Raw genomic sequence first — 14,801 nt, 5'->3', positions numbered from 1 at the left:
CCCTGGGGTTCAATCCTAGGCAACACACACACACACACACACACACACACACACACACACACACCTGGAGTCATCAATAAATTCAACCAGAAAATCTGAGACAGCTGTCTACTTATACATACGTGTACAGTGCTGAGGCATTTTTAGAGGCACATATGAGTAGCTTTAGATGACAGGAATAACAACTAGGCTTAACTCTGGTCTTTCAAATAAAGAATTAATAGTCATGTAGATTTCTGTCTTAAAGGGAGTACTATTTTGGTGTGTATTTCTAAAATACGTTGAGGATTCCCAATCCAAAATTCAACATACGAGATGTTCAAAAATACCACTTTTAGAGTGCCAATATGGAGGCTTCAAGTGAAAAATTCTAAATCTGAGCTCAAGTGACAGGTCTCAGTCACACTAAAAATACTGTATAAAATTACTTTCAGGCTTTGTGTATACAGTGTATATGAAACATATATAAATTTTGTGTTTAGACTTAGGTACCATTTCTGAATTTTTTTTTTTCTGGTGCTGGGATTGAACCCAGAGGTATTCTATCTTTAAGCTACATCCACAGCCTTATTTATTTATTTATTTATTTATTTATTTATTTACTTGCAGTACTGGGTATGGAACCCAGGGGCATTCTACCTCTGAGCTACACTCCAGCCCTATTTTTTATTCCCCGTGATTGGGAGGCTGAGACAGGAGGATCGCACAGGTTCACAACCAGCCTCAGCTACTTAGTGAGGCTCCCAGCAACGTAGTGAGAACCTGTTTCCAAATAAAAATAAAAATATAAAATAGGTCTGGGAGGATAGTCCGGAGGTAGAAAACCCCTGAGTTCAACCCCTAGTACCACCAAAAATAAATAAATAAATAAATAATAAAGTATAAGTGATAGACAAACTATTTTTTCAGTACACAAGATTTCATAGGCCATTGGCTTTACTCATGAAAATTTGGCTTTACTCATGAAATTTTGTATGCTCTCATGGAACACATTTTAGATTTTTTTTTTTTTAAGGTGGTGCTAGGGGTGAAACCCAGGGGCTTTCTACCTTCCGGGCTATACTTCCAAAACTATTTTATGTTTTACTTGGAAACAAGGTCTAAGTTGCTAAGAGCCTCACTAAGTAGCTGAAGCTGGCTTCGAACCTGTGCGATCCTCCTGTCTCAGACATCCAAGCGCGGGGATTACAAGTGTGTGCCACCATGCCCTGCTCACATTTTAGATTTTAATGCAATAAACACTCACTGACTACTTACCTACTATGTACAAATTACTGAGCTAGATGTTGTCTAGAAGTAGAGAGATGTAAGCAATAATAGCTACCTAATTAGGTGCCAGATATCTTATATCCATTGTTATTAATATTTAACTTAAAGATGAGGAAACTTAGGCTTAGTAGAGGCTAAGCTTTATATCCAGGTTTGGATTAGTAAATAAAGCACAATTTAAGGCAGTCTGATGCCAAAGATTGTTTTTGACAGTGAACCATACAAAAGCAATATTGCTACAATTTTCATTTTAAGTAAAATTCAAATGCTCTTAACTTGATACCTGAGAAAAATCTTCAGCTGCTTCCAGTAAATTAACATTTTCTTGTGTTGTCAGAAGTGTGGAAAGAACAAGATTAGAATTTGGCTGCAACTCCAGGTCTCCCAAACTCATCGGGCCATGACTAGCACATGAGTCTTCATAAATACCACCTGTAAGCAAAAAGTTAAACTGTTAAATTTATCTTTAAAAAAGAACAAGTAGTCGGGAGTGGCAGCACATGCTTGTAATCCCTGCGCTTGAGAGGCGGAGACAGGATGATTGCGCAGGTTCGAAGCCAGCCGCGCTGGCTTAAGAGACCCTGTTTCCAAATAAAAAAGTATAAAAGTAGGTCTGGGAGTGTAGCCCGGAAGTAGAAGGGCTTCCAGGAACCCCAGTACCACCAAAAACGAAAAACAAAAACAAAAGAACAAGTAATTGGCTAAAACTACCAATATTTCTCACCTACTTCAACTCAAAATACCTCATACAAAGTCTTCATTGCAATTGAACCCCAAATTCATAAGCAATGCAAAAAGTACCTACATTTAAACAAATCTTGGAAAATTCTAAGTAAGGTTCCAATCCACAAGAACCTATGCAGTCACTCCCTTCTCACCCTCTTCCTGCACTACAACTCCAATACTCCTGTGCTCACCTTTTCTACTACCAAGAGAAACACAAGCACTTTCTATCTAAAATGCAATCTTAAAGCAAAGGGCAATTACTTGTCAAGAAAATGCTGGTGTTGCTTAGCTCTGTTCTGTCGATTTTTTTCCCAAATGATCAAGCTTCTCTTTTCCTCATCTAAATGGCATCTCAACTGAATTTAAAAGAAAGATAATAACATAAATACCTATGCATCTAATATTAATCATTGTTACTTTGGTACTTTGTACTTATATCTATAGTACTTTGTACTTACATCTATAGTACTTGGTACTTTCATCTAAAGTACTTGGTACATTCATCTATATTATTTAATTTGAACTTTGCAATCATTCTATAAAGTAAGCAAGCCAGACAGTATTTGACTATCTTTCAATGACAAAACTAAAGGTCAGAGAAGTGACTGTGTAATCATCAGAAAGCTAGTAAGAGGCACAGAAGAATTAAAACCTGTATCTTTCAACTCCTAGTTACTGCTCTTTATTTCATGTTCTTCTAAAATATTTCTAAGAAAACTCTATTTTTCCTAATTAATGGCTACCTTTAAAATATAGCACATGATAGTATCTCTATCTTCTTTCCTTTCTTTCTTCTTTTGTTGTACTAGGGATGGAACCTAGGGGCACTCTATCACTGAGCTACATCTCCAGCCCCTTTTTATTTTTTATTTTGAGACAGGCTGTTGATAAGTTTCAGAGACTGGCCTCAAACCTACGATCCTCCTGCTCAGCTTCCCAAGCTGCTAGGATTACAGGTGTGTAACACTGTACCTGGCCATATATCTCTTTTTAACCAATAGAATAGACTTGAAGAGTTAGACATAAATTATTTTACATGAAATAATACAATAAAGACACCATAGATATTTTCTACTTAAAGGCAAATTGGAATTACACAATTGATAATTTCCTAGGTATAACTAATAACCATACTCTGATCTTTTATGTTCATCAAGGATTTTAAGGGGGTTTTACAAAAAGCAAAATATATCCATTGAGTTTTATTTTTAACCTTTATAGTATTCAATCTGTACAAAAATATCCTCAAAACTACTATGTGATTAATCCTCATTTAGTTATCTAGCATAAGATTATGTTATCTAACGTACTTAAGTTATCTAGCATACTTATTAAAAATAAGTAATAGTAATAATAACCATAACTTAAAGTAAATAATGTTCTAGTTACTTATGGTACTTCTTTATGGTTACTTATGGTTACTTCTTTCCATTCTGCCACACCTTTTAGAAAAAAAGATCTTAACAAAATTTTCCAAAATTTTGTTATAACTATTGGTAAATAAATTAAGAGAAAAGAATGAGCACATGTAATGTTGAAAGGAGAGATATTAAAAACTTTTTGTTGACAATATGACATATACTTGGAAACTCTAAGTGACTCTAGTGGCAAAAATGAACTCTATTAGAACTAATAAAAGAGCCAGGTGTGGTGGCAGATGCTTGTAATCCCAGCATTTGGGAGGCTGAGACAGGAGGATCTGGGTTCATGGTCAGTCTCAGCTACTTAGTGAGGCCTTTTGCAACTCAGTAGAGCCCTGTTTCAAAAATAAAAGAATAAAATATAGGGCTGGAGGTGCAGCTCAGAGGAAGAATGCCCCTGAGTTCCACCCCCAGTACCATAAAAAAAATTAATAAAAGAACTTAGTAATGTAACTAGATACTAAATAAATATAGCAAATAATTAAATTTCCCTTTATTATAACAGTAAGCATATATAAGTAGAAAAATGACCTTTGCTAATAGTGACCAAAACTATAAAATAATTACAATTAGCAATATATGCCTAGACTCTATATAAAGAAATTTATGAAACCTTATTGAAGGACAAAAAATATGCTGAAAATTTTAAAACAAATCTGAGAAATTTAGAATAAGATTTTTTTTGTGTGTGTGTGGTACTGGGGGTAGAACCCAGGGGCTTTTCTACCTCTGGGCTATACTCCCAGACCTATTTTATACTTATTTGGAAACAGGGTCTCACTAAGTTGCTGAGAGCCTCACTAAGTAGCTGAGGCTGGCTTTGAACCTGTGCATCCTCCTGTCTCAGCCTCCCAAGTGCGGGGATTACAAGCATATGCCACCACACCTGGCTTAGAATAAGATCTTAACAGTAAAATATACCATAAAATGTCAGTAATTCCAAAATATAATTAATATTATTCAGTTAGTGATTTTTAATATTTATTTACTGTGTGTGTGTGTGTGTGTGTGTGTGTGGCTGGCTGGCTGGCTGGCACTGGGGGTTGTACCCTGGGGCGGGCATTCTACCTCTGAGCTATATCCCTAGTTCTATTTTTAATTTTTATTTTGAAACAGAATCTCACTAGATCCTGTGATCCTCCTGTCTAAGCCTGTCAAGTACTGGGATTATAGGTGTGCACTAGCATGCCCTGCTTAGTGATTTTTAACTGGGTAAAATAATTTTAAGTTTACTTGAAAAAATAAGTGCCTAAGAATTGCCAAGAAAAATATGAAAATGAAAAAAATGGGAGGCCTGCCCTATTTAGTAACAAAATGTGTCATAAAGTCAAAACAGTCTAATAAATGTTTTAGATCATAAATATTCCTGAATATTTACAATAAATAATCCAGAAAGTTATCCCTACATCTATGTGAATTTGTGCCTCTGTGTGCACACAGGCATGCACATGCATGTGCACAGGTGGGTATTCAAAGCAGGGGCTTTCTACCTCTGAGATATATTCCCAAACCTATTTTATTTTTTAAATGGAAAGAGAGTCTCACTTACTTGTGGAGGGACTCACTAAATTGCTGAGGTAGCCAAAAACCTGAGATCCCTGTGTCAGCCTCCCAAGTACTGTGATTATAGAAATGCACCACCACGTCCAACTTCTATGAGAAGCTATATTTCAATTCAGTAGGAAGAAGATAGCTCATGTAAAACTTGAAGCTGACACAACTGGCTATTAACTGGAAGAAAATGAAACTCAACTTCTACCTTCTATCATTTACTAAACAAATATCAGATTAACATAAATGTAAATATATAATAAAAAAAATTTTTTGGTGGTACTGGGGTACCTGGAAGCCCTTCTACCTCCGGGCTACACTCCCAGACCTATTTTTACATTTTTATTTGGAAACAGGGTCTCCCAAGCCAGCGCGCGCGGCTGGCTTCGAACCTGCGTGATCCTCCTGTCTCTGCCTCCCAAGCGCGGGGATTACAAGCGTGCGCCACCACGCCCGGCTATAATAAAAAATTTAAATCTTGCAAGAAATAATCTAAGAGACTACCCATATAAACTTGAGTTACAGCCGGGCATGGTGGTACACGCTTGTAATCCCAGCATTTGGAAGGCTGAGACTGGAGGATCGCGGTTCGTGGACAGCCTCAGCCACTTAGTGAGGCCCTCGGCAATTTAGTGAGACCCTGTTCAAAATAAAGAATAAAAAAATAGGGCAGGGGATGTAGTGTGGAGGTCAAATGCCCCTGGGTTCCATCCCTAGACCCCACACACACACAAAAAAAAATTTTGAGTTAAGGAAACCCTAACTAACCAATAAGGACTGTAAGTTCAAGGCCATCCTAAACAATTTAGCAAAACTCTGTCTCAAAATAAAATACAAAGGGCTAGAGATGTAACTCAGTGGTAGAGCTCAGCCTGTAGGAGGCTCTGGGTTCAATCCTCAGTACTGCAAGAAAAAGAAAAAAAAAGCACTTAAAAAAAAAGCTCTAAAATATTATATAAAACTACCTACAGGCTATGAGCATAAGGTATATATGAAACATAAACAATTATATTTATTTTTTATTTATAATTTATATATAATTTATATATAACTTATATTATAATTTATATATAATTTATTTATATATAATATATTTATATATAGTTATTTATAAACAATTATATTTATTGCATTATATTTATGCAAGTATTCTAAAATTTGAAAAAAATCTGAACTCTAAGACACTTCTGACCACAAGCATTTCAGATAAGGGATGTATAATCTGTATAAAAGACAGCAATATCTAATTATGTAAATTTTTAAAATTACATAGTAAAAAAATCATAAACAACATCAATGAATAAAATATAAGCTTGGATATTTGCAATATGAACAGAAAACATCTAAAATATAGAAATAAGGCCAGGTGTGGTGGCGCATGCTTGTAATCCCAGCACTTGGGAGGCTGAGACAGGAGTATCACGCAGGTTCAAAGGCAGCCTTAGCTACTTAGTGAGGCTCTCAGCAACTTAGCGAGACCCTGTTTCCAAGTAAAATATAAAAAAGGTCTGGGAGTGTAGTCTGGGGGTAGAAAACCCCTGGGTTTCATCCCCAGTACCATAAAAAATAAATTAATTAAATAAAATATAGAAATAGCTTTAAAAGTTACAATAAAATTTAGACCCTTACAGACAGGAACAGGACTTAATAAGAGCTAATCCAGGCTGGTAGTAGTGGCACATGTCTATAATCTGAGTACTTAGAAAGTTGTGACAGGAGGAGAATAGGTTCACAGCCAGCTTTAGCAATTTAGCGACACCTTCTGTAACTTACTGAGAACTTGTTTAATAAAAAACAATAGGCCTAGGGTGCAGCTCAGAAGTAGAATGCTCCCAGGTTCAATTCCCAGTACCACACAAAAAGGGGAGGAGGGATAAAATCCCAATGGCTAATAAAAGTATGAAAAGACACATAAGCTCATCAGCAGTCATAAACATATCTTTATATCTCAAATAAGAAAAGTAAAGACACAATTTCAAGAGGGGATATAGGGAAAGAGCACTATTAAACTATAAAAAAAACAAATTGATTTGAACTTTTAAGAAAGCAACTGGGCATTATGTATTTTTAAATAAGGAACATATTTGCTCTTAGATCCAGTATGCATTTCTAGGAAGCTATTCTATAAAGGATTGTGAGTGTACATTTACTCTAGCATTGTTAATAGTGGGTAGAAAGAGTAATAAATATCAAATCCATATCATGGAATTTTATAGAATCATTAAAAAGAGTGAATTTAAGAAATAATAGGTGGCCTGAAGTAATCTATGGAATTTTATTAGGTAAAAACATGCAGACAAGAGTACCTGATATGATCTCAAGTTGTAAAATAATGGCAATCATATACACCATATGTAAAAAAAATGGGCAGGGGGTGTAGCTTGGAGGTCAAATGCCTCTGGGTTCCATCCCCAGACTCGCAAAAAAAAAAAAAAAAAAAAAAAAAAAAAAATTATCGTAACTTGAATTCCCACTTTTCTAGGATCCTACTGTAATAAAAAAGCAACCACAGTAGACTATCAGAGAAGACTAAGTTCACCTGAAATTACCAGTCAAGTAGTTATTTTTTTGTCTGGCTTGTCTAATAGATATTTTCACTTGTAGGAAGCTTATGGGCACCTCAAATTCAACATATATAAACCCTACCCATCCTGTTTCCTCCTAATTCTGTCTTTCCTCCATATTCTCATTCTCATGGTGAACAGGAACCATCTATCCAATCATTCTAGCCTAAAACCTAGGAACTTCTTAGACTTTTCCTTTTAGTTAATCAGTCTCTTTGCCTCCAGTCTCTATCTTTCACATTGCAACTCAGACATTCTTACTAAATAAAAGGTAATATGATCACATCACTCATTTACTTATAATTCTTAGTGGATTTGTGAATATCATACAATATTCAGAACTGGTAGAAATCAAAGACTAAATTTTTCTAAGGAATGAAACACAAAATAAGATTGACATTATTTTCCATTTTGTGCACAAAGGAATCTATCATTTTCAGAGTAAAAAAAAAAACCCTTGATATATCATGCAGGGCTTTTCATGACTTGGTTTCTGCTTACTTCTGTTATTAGTACCTAATATAATGAGCCTAAGCTCTAACTCATTTACAAAGCACTAGAAAGCTCCTCCTTCTTTATCACACTAAAAAGCATCTATTCATCTTTCAGGATTCACTTTGGTAAGACTCCCCTCTTGCCGGGTGTGGTGGCGCATGCTTGTAATCCCCACGCTTGGGAGGCGAAGACAGGAGGATCGCCAGGTTCAAGGTCAGCCGCGCTGGCTTAAGAGACCCTGTTTCCAAATAAAAATACAAAAAATAGGTCTGGGAGTGTAGCCCGGAGGTAGAAGGGCTTCCAGAAAACCCCAGTACCACCAAAAAAAAAAAAAAAAAGACTCCCCTCTTCTATGAGGTCTATCCTGAATGCCTTTTCCAGCTACAACTGACATTTATACCATTCTATAAAATGCAAGTTATGCCTTCTTTACAAAAACTATGATAATTCATAGACAGGACCTTACAAGATTACATGTTCCTAGCACCTAGCACAAAAAATAGCAGGCAGTCAAATGAAAATGTCTCCTAAATGAATAAGTGGGGATGAGATGCACCTCAATGATGCAGTGTTTGCCCAGCCTAAGCTAGGTCCTGGGTTCAATCCCCCAGCACTGCAACAAGGACAAAAAAGTAAATGAAAAAAACCAGAATATTCTTAGAATTTATCATTTGGCCAATTTCTTTAAGATTCAATTCTACTGGGCATGGTGCATGCTCGTAATACCAGCACTTGGGAGGCTGAGATAAGAGGATCACAAATTCTCTCTGCCAGCCCCGAGATACTCTGCAACTTAGTAAGACCCCGTTTCAAAATAAAGAATAAAAAGTAGGGCTAGCTCAGAGGCAGAATGCTTGAGTTCAATCCCCAGGACCACACACACACAAAAAAGATTCAATTCCATGTTGGCTCTGTAGGAAATCTCTATGCCTTCACATGTGTGCTGCGTTCCTCCTCTGCACTCGCACAGCAGTCTGTGGTGTTGTACTAATCACACAATGTTATAATTGTTACATCTTTTATTTCTCCCACATTCATTTATAAGCTTTCTTAAAATCAGATGTCTATCATCTCTGAATCTCAAGTGGCTAATTTAGTGCTTATATAATAGACAGTATGCCTTTAATACAGGTTTTCTGAATAAATGAAGAGCTATAGTTGATATTATATCCCAGGGTCCTCACAATTTGCCCAAAGTACCAGCTTACATTTTGGGGATCCTCAAAACAATCCTTCACAGCTGATTCTGTATTATTTTGTTACTCAACCCAACCTAAAAGTCGCAGGAATAAAATTAGTGGTAGAGAGCCAGGCGTGGTGGCACGCACTTATAATCCCAGCATTCGGGAGGCTGGGACCAGAGGATCTCATTTCAAGGATAGCCTCAGCTACTACTTTGTGAGGCCCTCTGCAACTCAGTGTTTCCAAATAAAGAGTAAAAATAGGACTCAAGGTATACTTCAGACGTAGAATGCCCCTGGGTTCCATCCCCAGTACAGGGAAGGAAGGAAGGAAGGAAGGAAGGAAGGAAGGAAGGAAGGAAGGAAGGGAAGGGGAAGGGGAAGGGGAAGGGGAAGGGGAAGGGGAAGGGGAAGGGGAAAGGGAAGGGGAAGGGGAAGGGGAAGGGGAAGGGGAAGGGGAAGGGATCTTTGGATTGAATCCTCTAACCCTAGTCAAGCCTTCAGGTGACCTTAATCCCAGCCAATCATTCAACTGCAACCTCAGGAGAGATGCTGAGAAACACTCAGCTAAGCCACTACTAGATTCATGACTTTCAGTTAAATGAGATAATAAATGTTAGCTGCATTCAGCTGCTACAATTTGGGAGGATGTTCTACAGCAACAGAAAATCAACAACCAATATCCCCTCTTGATAGATGAAGAATGTGGATTCAAGGACCTGAATTAAGTTACCTGACCTAAGACAGAGTTGTAACTCAAACCTAGTTCTGAAATTATAAAAGCCCAAATGTTGTCACTTTGTTATACTGCCATATGTATGTACGTATATATTTGTGTCTATAATATATATAAAATCTATATGCATGTATATAGTCAATCTTACATTATGCCATATTATTTTTTCTAATTAAATTAAATAAATACAATGTAAATGTACCTATTACTAAAACTGCACTGTACTACGCCGGGTGTGGTGGTGCACACTTGTAATCGTAGTATTTAGGAGGCTGAGACAGGAGGATCACGGTAGTATAAACTACATATACTATAGATAGTCTTCTGGGTGCTACCAGAGATATATAAAGACTGGATAGGCTGTATTTTTATGGATTTTATTCTATAATAATTTAACAAGTACCTAGTTCCTCTCAAGCACCTAGGTAAAGTGATCTGTGAGAGCCATCTAGTGTCAATTCTGTTTAACTGCAACCTGCATTGTTGGCTAGCTATACATTTTAAGCCATTTGAAATCTACTGATTTGAAAGAATGCAAAACATGTAATATTCTCACCAAAGGCACAAAATGAGAAACAATGCCAATATTTGCATTTATTCCCACAAAAAAATTCAGTTTTGAATTTCTCTCAATTGTGATTTCTGGCTAATTTGCCCACCTACAGAGGATTATTTTCACTTGGGAGAATGCAACAATGGGCATGAAAAAATCAGGAGCAAAAATACAACTAGGCTCCATTATTTGCAACTTTTGCATTTACTAACTCATTAAAATTAATTTGTAACCTCTTTAAAACTGATTTTCACAATAGCTGTGTGGTCACTGTAGACATGTACAGAAGGAAAAACTTGAATTGCCCAAAATGAACTTTCCCTGAAGTTAAACAGGTAGACACCGGACCTTCTTATTATTATCATACTATAACAAGAACTGTGTGTGTGTGTGTGTGTGTGTGTGTGTGTGAGAGAGAGAGAGAGAGAGAGAGAGAAGAGAGAGAAGAGAGAGAGAGAGAGAGAGAGAGAGAGAGAGAGAGAGAGAGAGAGAGAGAGAGAGAGGATGCGCGCACGAGCGAGAGAGAATGCTCCTTCCCTCAGCCATATGGGAGCTGGGCATGATGGCATATACCTATAATCCCAGTACTTGGGATACTAAGAACAGAGTATCATAGGTCTGTGGCCAGCCCCAGCAACATAATTTAGTGAAAGTTTCCACAATTTAGTGAGACTTTGTTTCAAAATAAAAAATAAAATCCTTGGGGTGTAGCTAAGAGGCAGAATCCACCTGGATTTAATCCCCAGTACCACAAAAAATAAAAATAAAAATACTGATGCATGGTCTAGTGTTCTTAAGCACAGGAAGATTGTGATGTGCCTTGTGGAAAAATTGTGTGCTAGATAAGCTATCCTCAGGTATGAATTATAGTTCTCTTGGTTGTGACTTCAATATTAGTGAATCTACAATATATATTGAATAAGATGACTTCAAACAGAAACTAGATTACATATTCATCAACTAATAATATTGTGATAAGAGGCTTGCAGGAACCTAAATGAATTTCTTGTAGGAGTAATGAATCAGTGTTTGCTAGAATGTTCATGGGGACTATAGAATATAACTACCATAGATAACGAAAAATATATGCTAGTGATCAGTAATATATTTTATCCTTATTCCCAAAGAGCAGAAGGTCTGTTAGTTAAACTTTCCAAATGAGTCTGGAGTGCATTAAGCACTAGTCAGAAAATCACAAAGTGTAGAGAGTATATTCTGGAAGTATTGTTTAATTGAACTTTGCCCAAATAAGATCTGGTAAGTCAATTTTGATGAGATAGTTATTTTTTTTAGTATATACTAAAATAAATGCATTCATATTAAAAATTTTAAGTGTATGTACATATATTACCAAAATTATTTCATGTGCCACCCAATAGTACGTGCTACCAACATGAAGCATGAATCACATTTGGGAAAATATCACTACATATCTCATAGAAAAAATTATACCCTCCCACTAGAATGGCAATCATTAAAAACACAAACAAGCCCGGGCGTGGTGGCACACGCTTGTAATCCCCGTGCTTGGGAGGCAGAGACAGGAGGATCTCGCAGGTTCAAAGTCAGCCTCACTGGCTTAACAGACCCTGTTTCCAAACAAAAAAAAATTATAAAATAGGTCTGGGAGTGTAGCCCAGAGGTAGAAGGGTTTCCAGGAACCCCAATACCACCAAAAATAATAATAATAATAATAATAAAAAAAACCCCACAAACAACAACAAATGCTGGCGAGGATGTGGAGAAGTGGGAACTCTCATACATTGTTGGTAAGATTTTAAATTAGTGCAACCACTTTGGAAAACAGTATGGAGGATCCTCAGAATAATGGGAATGAACCTACCATATGATCCAGCAATACTACTTCTGGGTATCTACCCAAAAGAATGGAAACCAAACTACCAAACTAATGCATGTGTCTCTATGTTCATAGCCACACAATTTACCATTGCCAAACTATGGAACCAGCCAAGATGTTCATCAACAGATGAATGTATTACAAAACTATGGGATATATACACAAAGAAATTTTACTCAGCCATGAAGAAGAAAAAATTACATCATTTACAAGGGAATGGATAGAAATAGAGGACATTATGCTAAGTGAGATTAGTCAGTCACAAAACATAAGAAATTGGATGTTCTCCCTATTATGTGGAAGCTAGGGAGAAAATGGGTCATAGAAGATACTGTAGCCGAAGGAGAATGAACCACAGATGAGCAAATGAGGAGGCCTAACCGGAGGTGATGGGAGAGGGGAAGAGGGAATTTCCTAATATATATGATGTACATTCACAAACATATCAAAGTCACTAAGCCAAACATGAGAAGGAGGGAAAGGGGAAGGAATAGGGGAAACTGGGGAAGGGCTAAATGTGTGATGTGTGCATGTGTGCCTCTACCATCTTGTACCCCCCATTTAAGAATATGACCACTAGCCGGGCGTGGTGGCGCATGCTTGTAATCCTGCGCTTGAGAGGCAGAGACAGGAGGATCGCAGGTTTAAAGCCAGCCACGCTGGCTTAAGAGACCCTGTTTCCAAATAAAAGTATAAAATAGGTCTGGGAGTGTAGCCCGGAGGTTGAAGGGTTTCCAGGAACCCCAGTACCACGGAAAAAAAAAAAAAAAAAAAAAAAAAGAATATGACCATAATATACCAATAAAAAAATTATATCTTTAACAAAGAAATTTTTCCAGTCTCCATCTGAAAAGTTATACTTTCTCAATTCATAATAGGAATAGTACTACAGATTAATATAAAAATAGCATTAATCATGGAAAGTGTACAAAGAAAATATGACTGGAAACACATATCTTAATACATGACATATCAAGAAACAGCATTTTGGTGTGTACCTGAAACTGTGTCAAATTGCTGAAATAATGGCTTAGGATCATGTTGCTGATCCACAAACTCTGCATTAGCAACAGGTTGGGGCATTATTAGAGACTGTCCCCTCAGGATGGTCTCTGCTGCTGTTGCTGCTGTCATCCTGGGTCTTTGTCCTTCACTAAGCTCACCAACGCTGTTTTCAAAGTCCTTTAAAAATGAAAAACAACTGTTAAAACCATTATAATCAATTCAAATCAAAACAAAATACTTGTTGAATATCATAATCCATACCACTCAAATATTTGAAAGGTATTTCAGAAAGTGCTATGTTACATACACATTACATGAAAAAATAAGTCTAAAGAGTTAGATGAGTAAGGCATCAAATGACAGGCTTTGTTTTAATATCTTATTTTTTATGAATTTAACCACTGTGGGTTTTTTTTCCCCTGGTACTGGTGATGGAACCCAGGGCATTCTACCTCCAAGCTACACCACCAGCGCTTGCTTGCTTGCTTTCTTTCTTTCTTTCTTTCTTTCTTTCTTTCTTTCTTTCTTTCTTTCTTTCTCTTTCTTTCCTTCTTCTCTCCTTCCTTCCTTCCTTCCTTCCTTCCTTCCTTCCTTCCTTCCTTCCTTCCTTTCTTTCCTTTCTTTCTTTCTTTCTTTTTGTTTTTGTGGTACTGGGGTTCCTGGAAACCCTTCTACACTCCGGGCTACACTCCCAGACCTATTTTATATTTTTATTTGGAAACAGGGTCTCTTAAACCAGCAAGGCTGGCTTCGAACCAGCGCAATCCTCCTGTCTCTGTCTCCCAAGCATGGGGATTACAAGCCTGTACTGCCACACCTGGATTTATTCTTTATTTTGAAACAAGGTCTCACTGAGCTGCAAAGGGCCTCACTAAGTAGCTAAGGCTGTCCATGAACCACGATCCTCCTGTCTCAGGCTTAAAATGTATCTCTCATTTCATGAATTAAAATTGCCTAAAGCTGTCAGTATGAACTCTATAATTAAATAATTATGAGAATAATATACTTTAAATAGCATAAAGAAATAATTATAATTTTTATAAGTACACAGATTAAAGAAAACCACTTTCCTCATGCTTAATAAAGTTCTTTCCCTTGGGAAAGTACAATGTATTTCTTTGTCATATATGTGAAAAAAAATGAAAAACTAAAAAGGTTGTCTTTTTTTCTGTATTGAAAATTACATATCCTAATCACTGATACATTTTGAGACTTGTAGATATTCGTGTGTGTGTGTGTGTGTGTGTGTGTGTGTGTGTGTGTGTGTGTGTGTGTTACCAGGGGTATTCTGAGCTACACCTCTGGCCCAATTATATTTTATTTATTTTACTTTTTGTGGTACTGGGGATGAAACCCAAGAGCATTCTACATCTAAGCTACACCCCCAGCCTGATTTTATTCTTTTATTTTGAAGCAGGGTCTCATTAAGTTGTTGAGGCTGG

The 14,801-nt window shown here is 36.8% G+C and overlaps 1 protein-coding gene across 4 annotated transcripts in view; it reads right to left on the bottom strand.

Moving 5' to 3' along the window:
• Positions 1–14,801, bottom strand: part of KIAA0586 — a gene marked incomplete at both ends in the record, with an annotated part of 130,686 nt that overhangs the window by 35,922 nt on the left and 79,963 nt on the right. For all 4 annotated transcript variants that reach the window (XM_080707299.1, XM_080707296.1, XM_080707297.1 and 1 more), the window contains 2 exons: positions 1,553–1,701; positions 13,353–13,536. In XM_080707299.1, coding sequence (XP_080563425.1) covers positions 1,553–1,701; positions 13,353–13,536 — 333 coding nt within the window. The remainder of the gene's footprint in view (positions 1–1,552; positions 1,702–13,352; positions 13,537–14,801) is intronic.

Source organism: Muscardinus avellanarius (assembly GCF_963383645.1).
Source record: "Muscardinus avellanarius genome assembly, chromosome: 12".
Classification (NCBI taxonomy): domain Eukaryota; kingdom Metazoa; phylum Chordata; class Mammalia; order Rodentia; family Gliridae; genus Muscardinus; species Muscardinus avellanarius.
The sequence above is the reverse complement of the archived record's forward strand: the minus strand, read 5'-3'. Positions and strand labels throughout refer to the sequence as shown.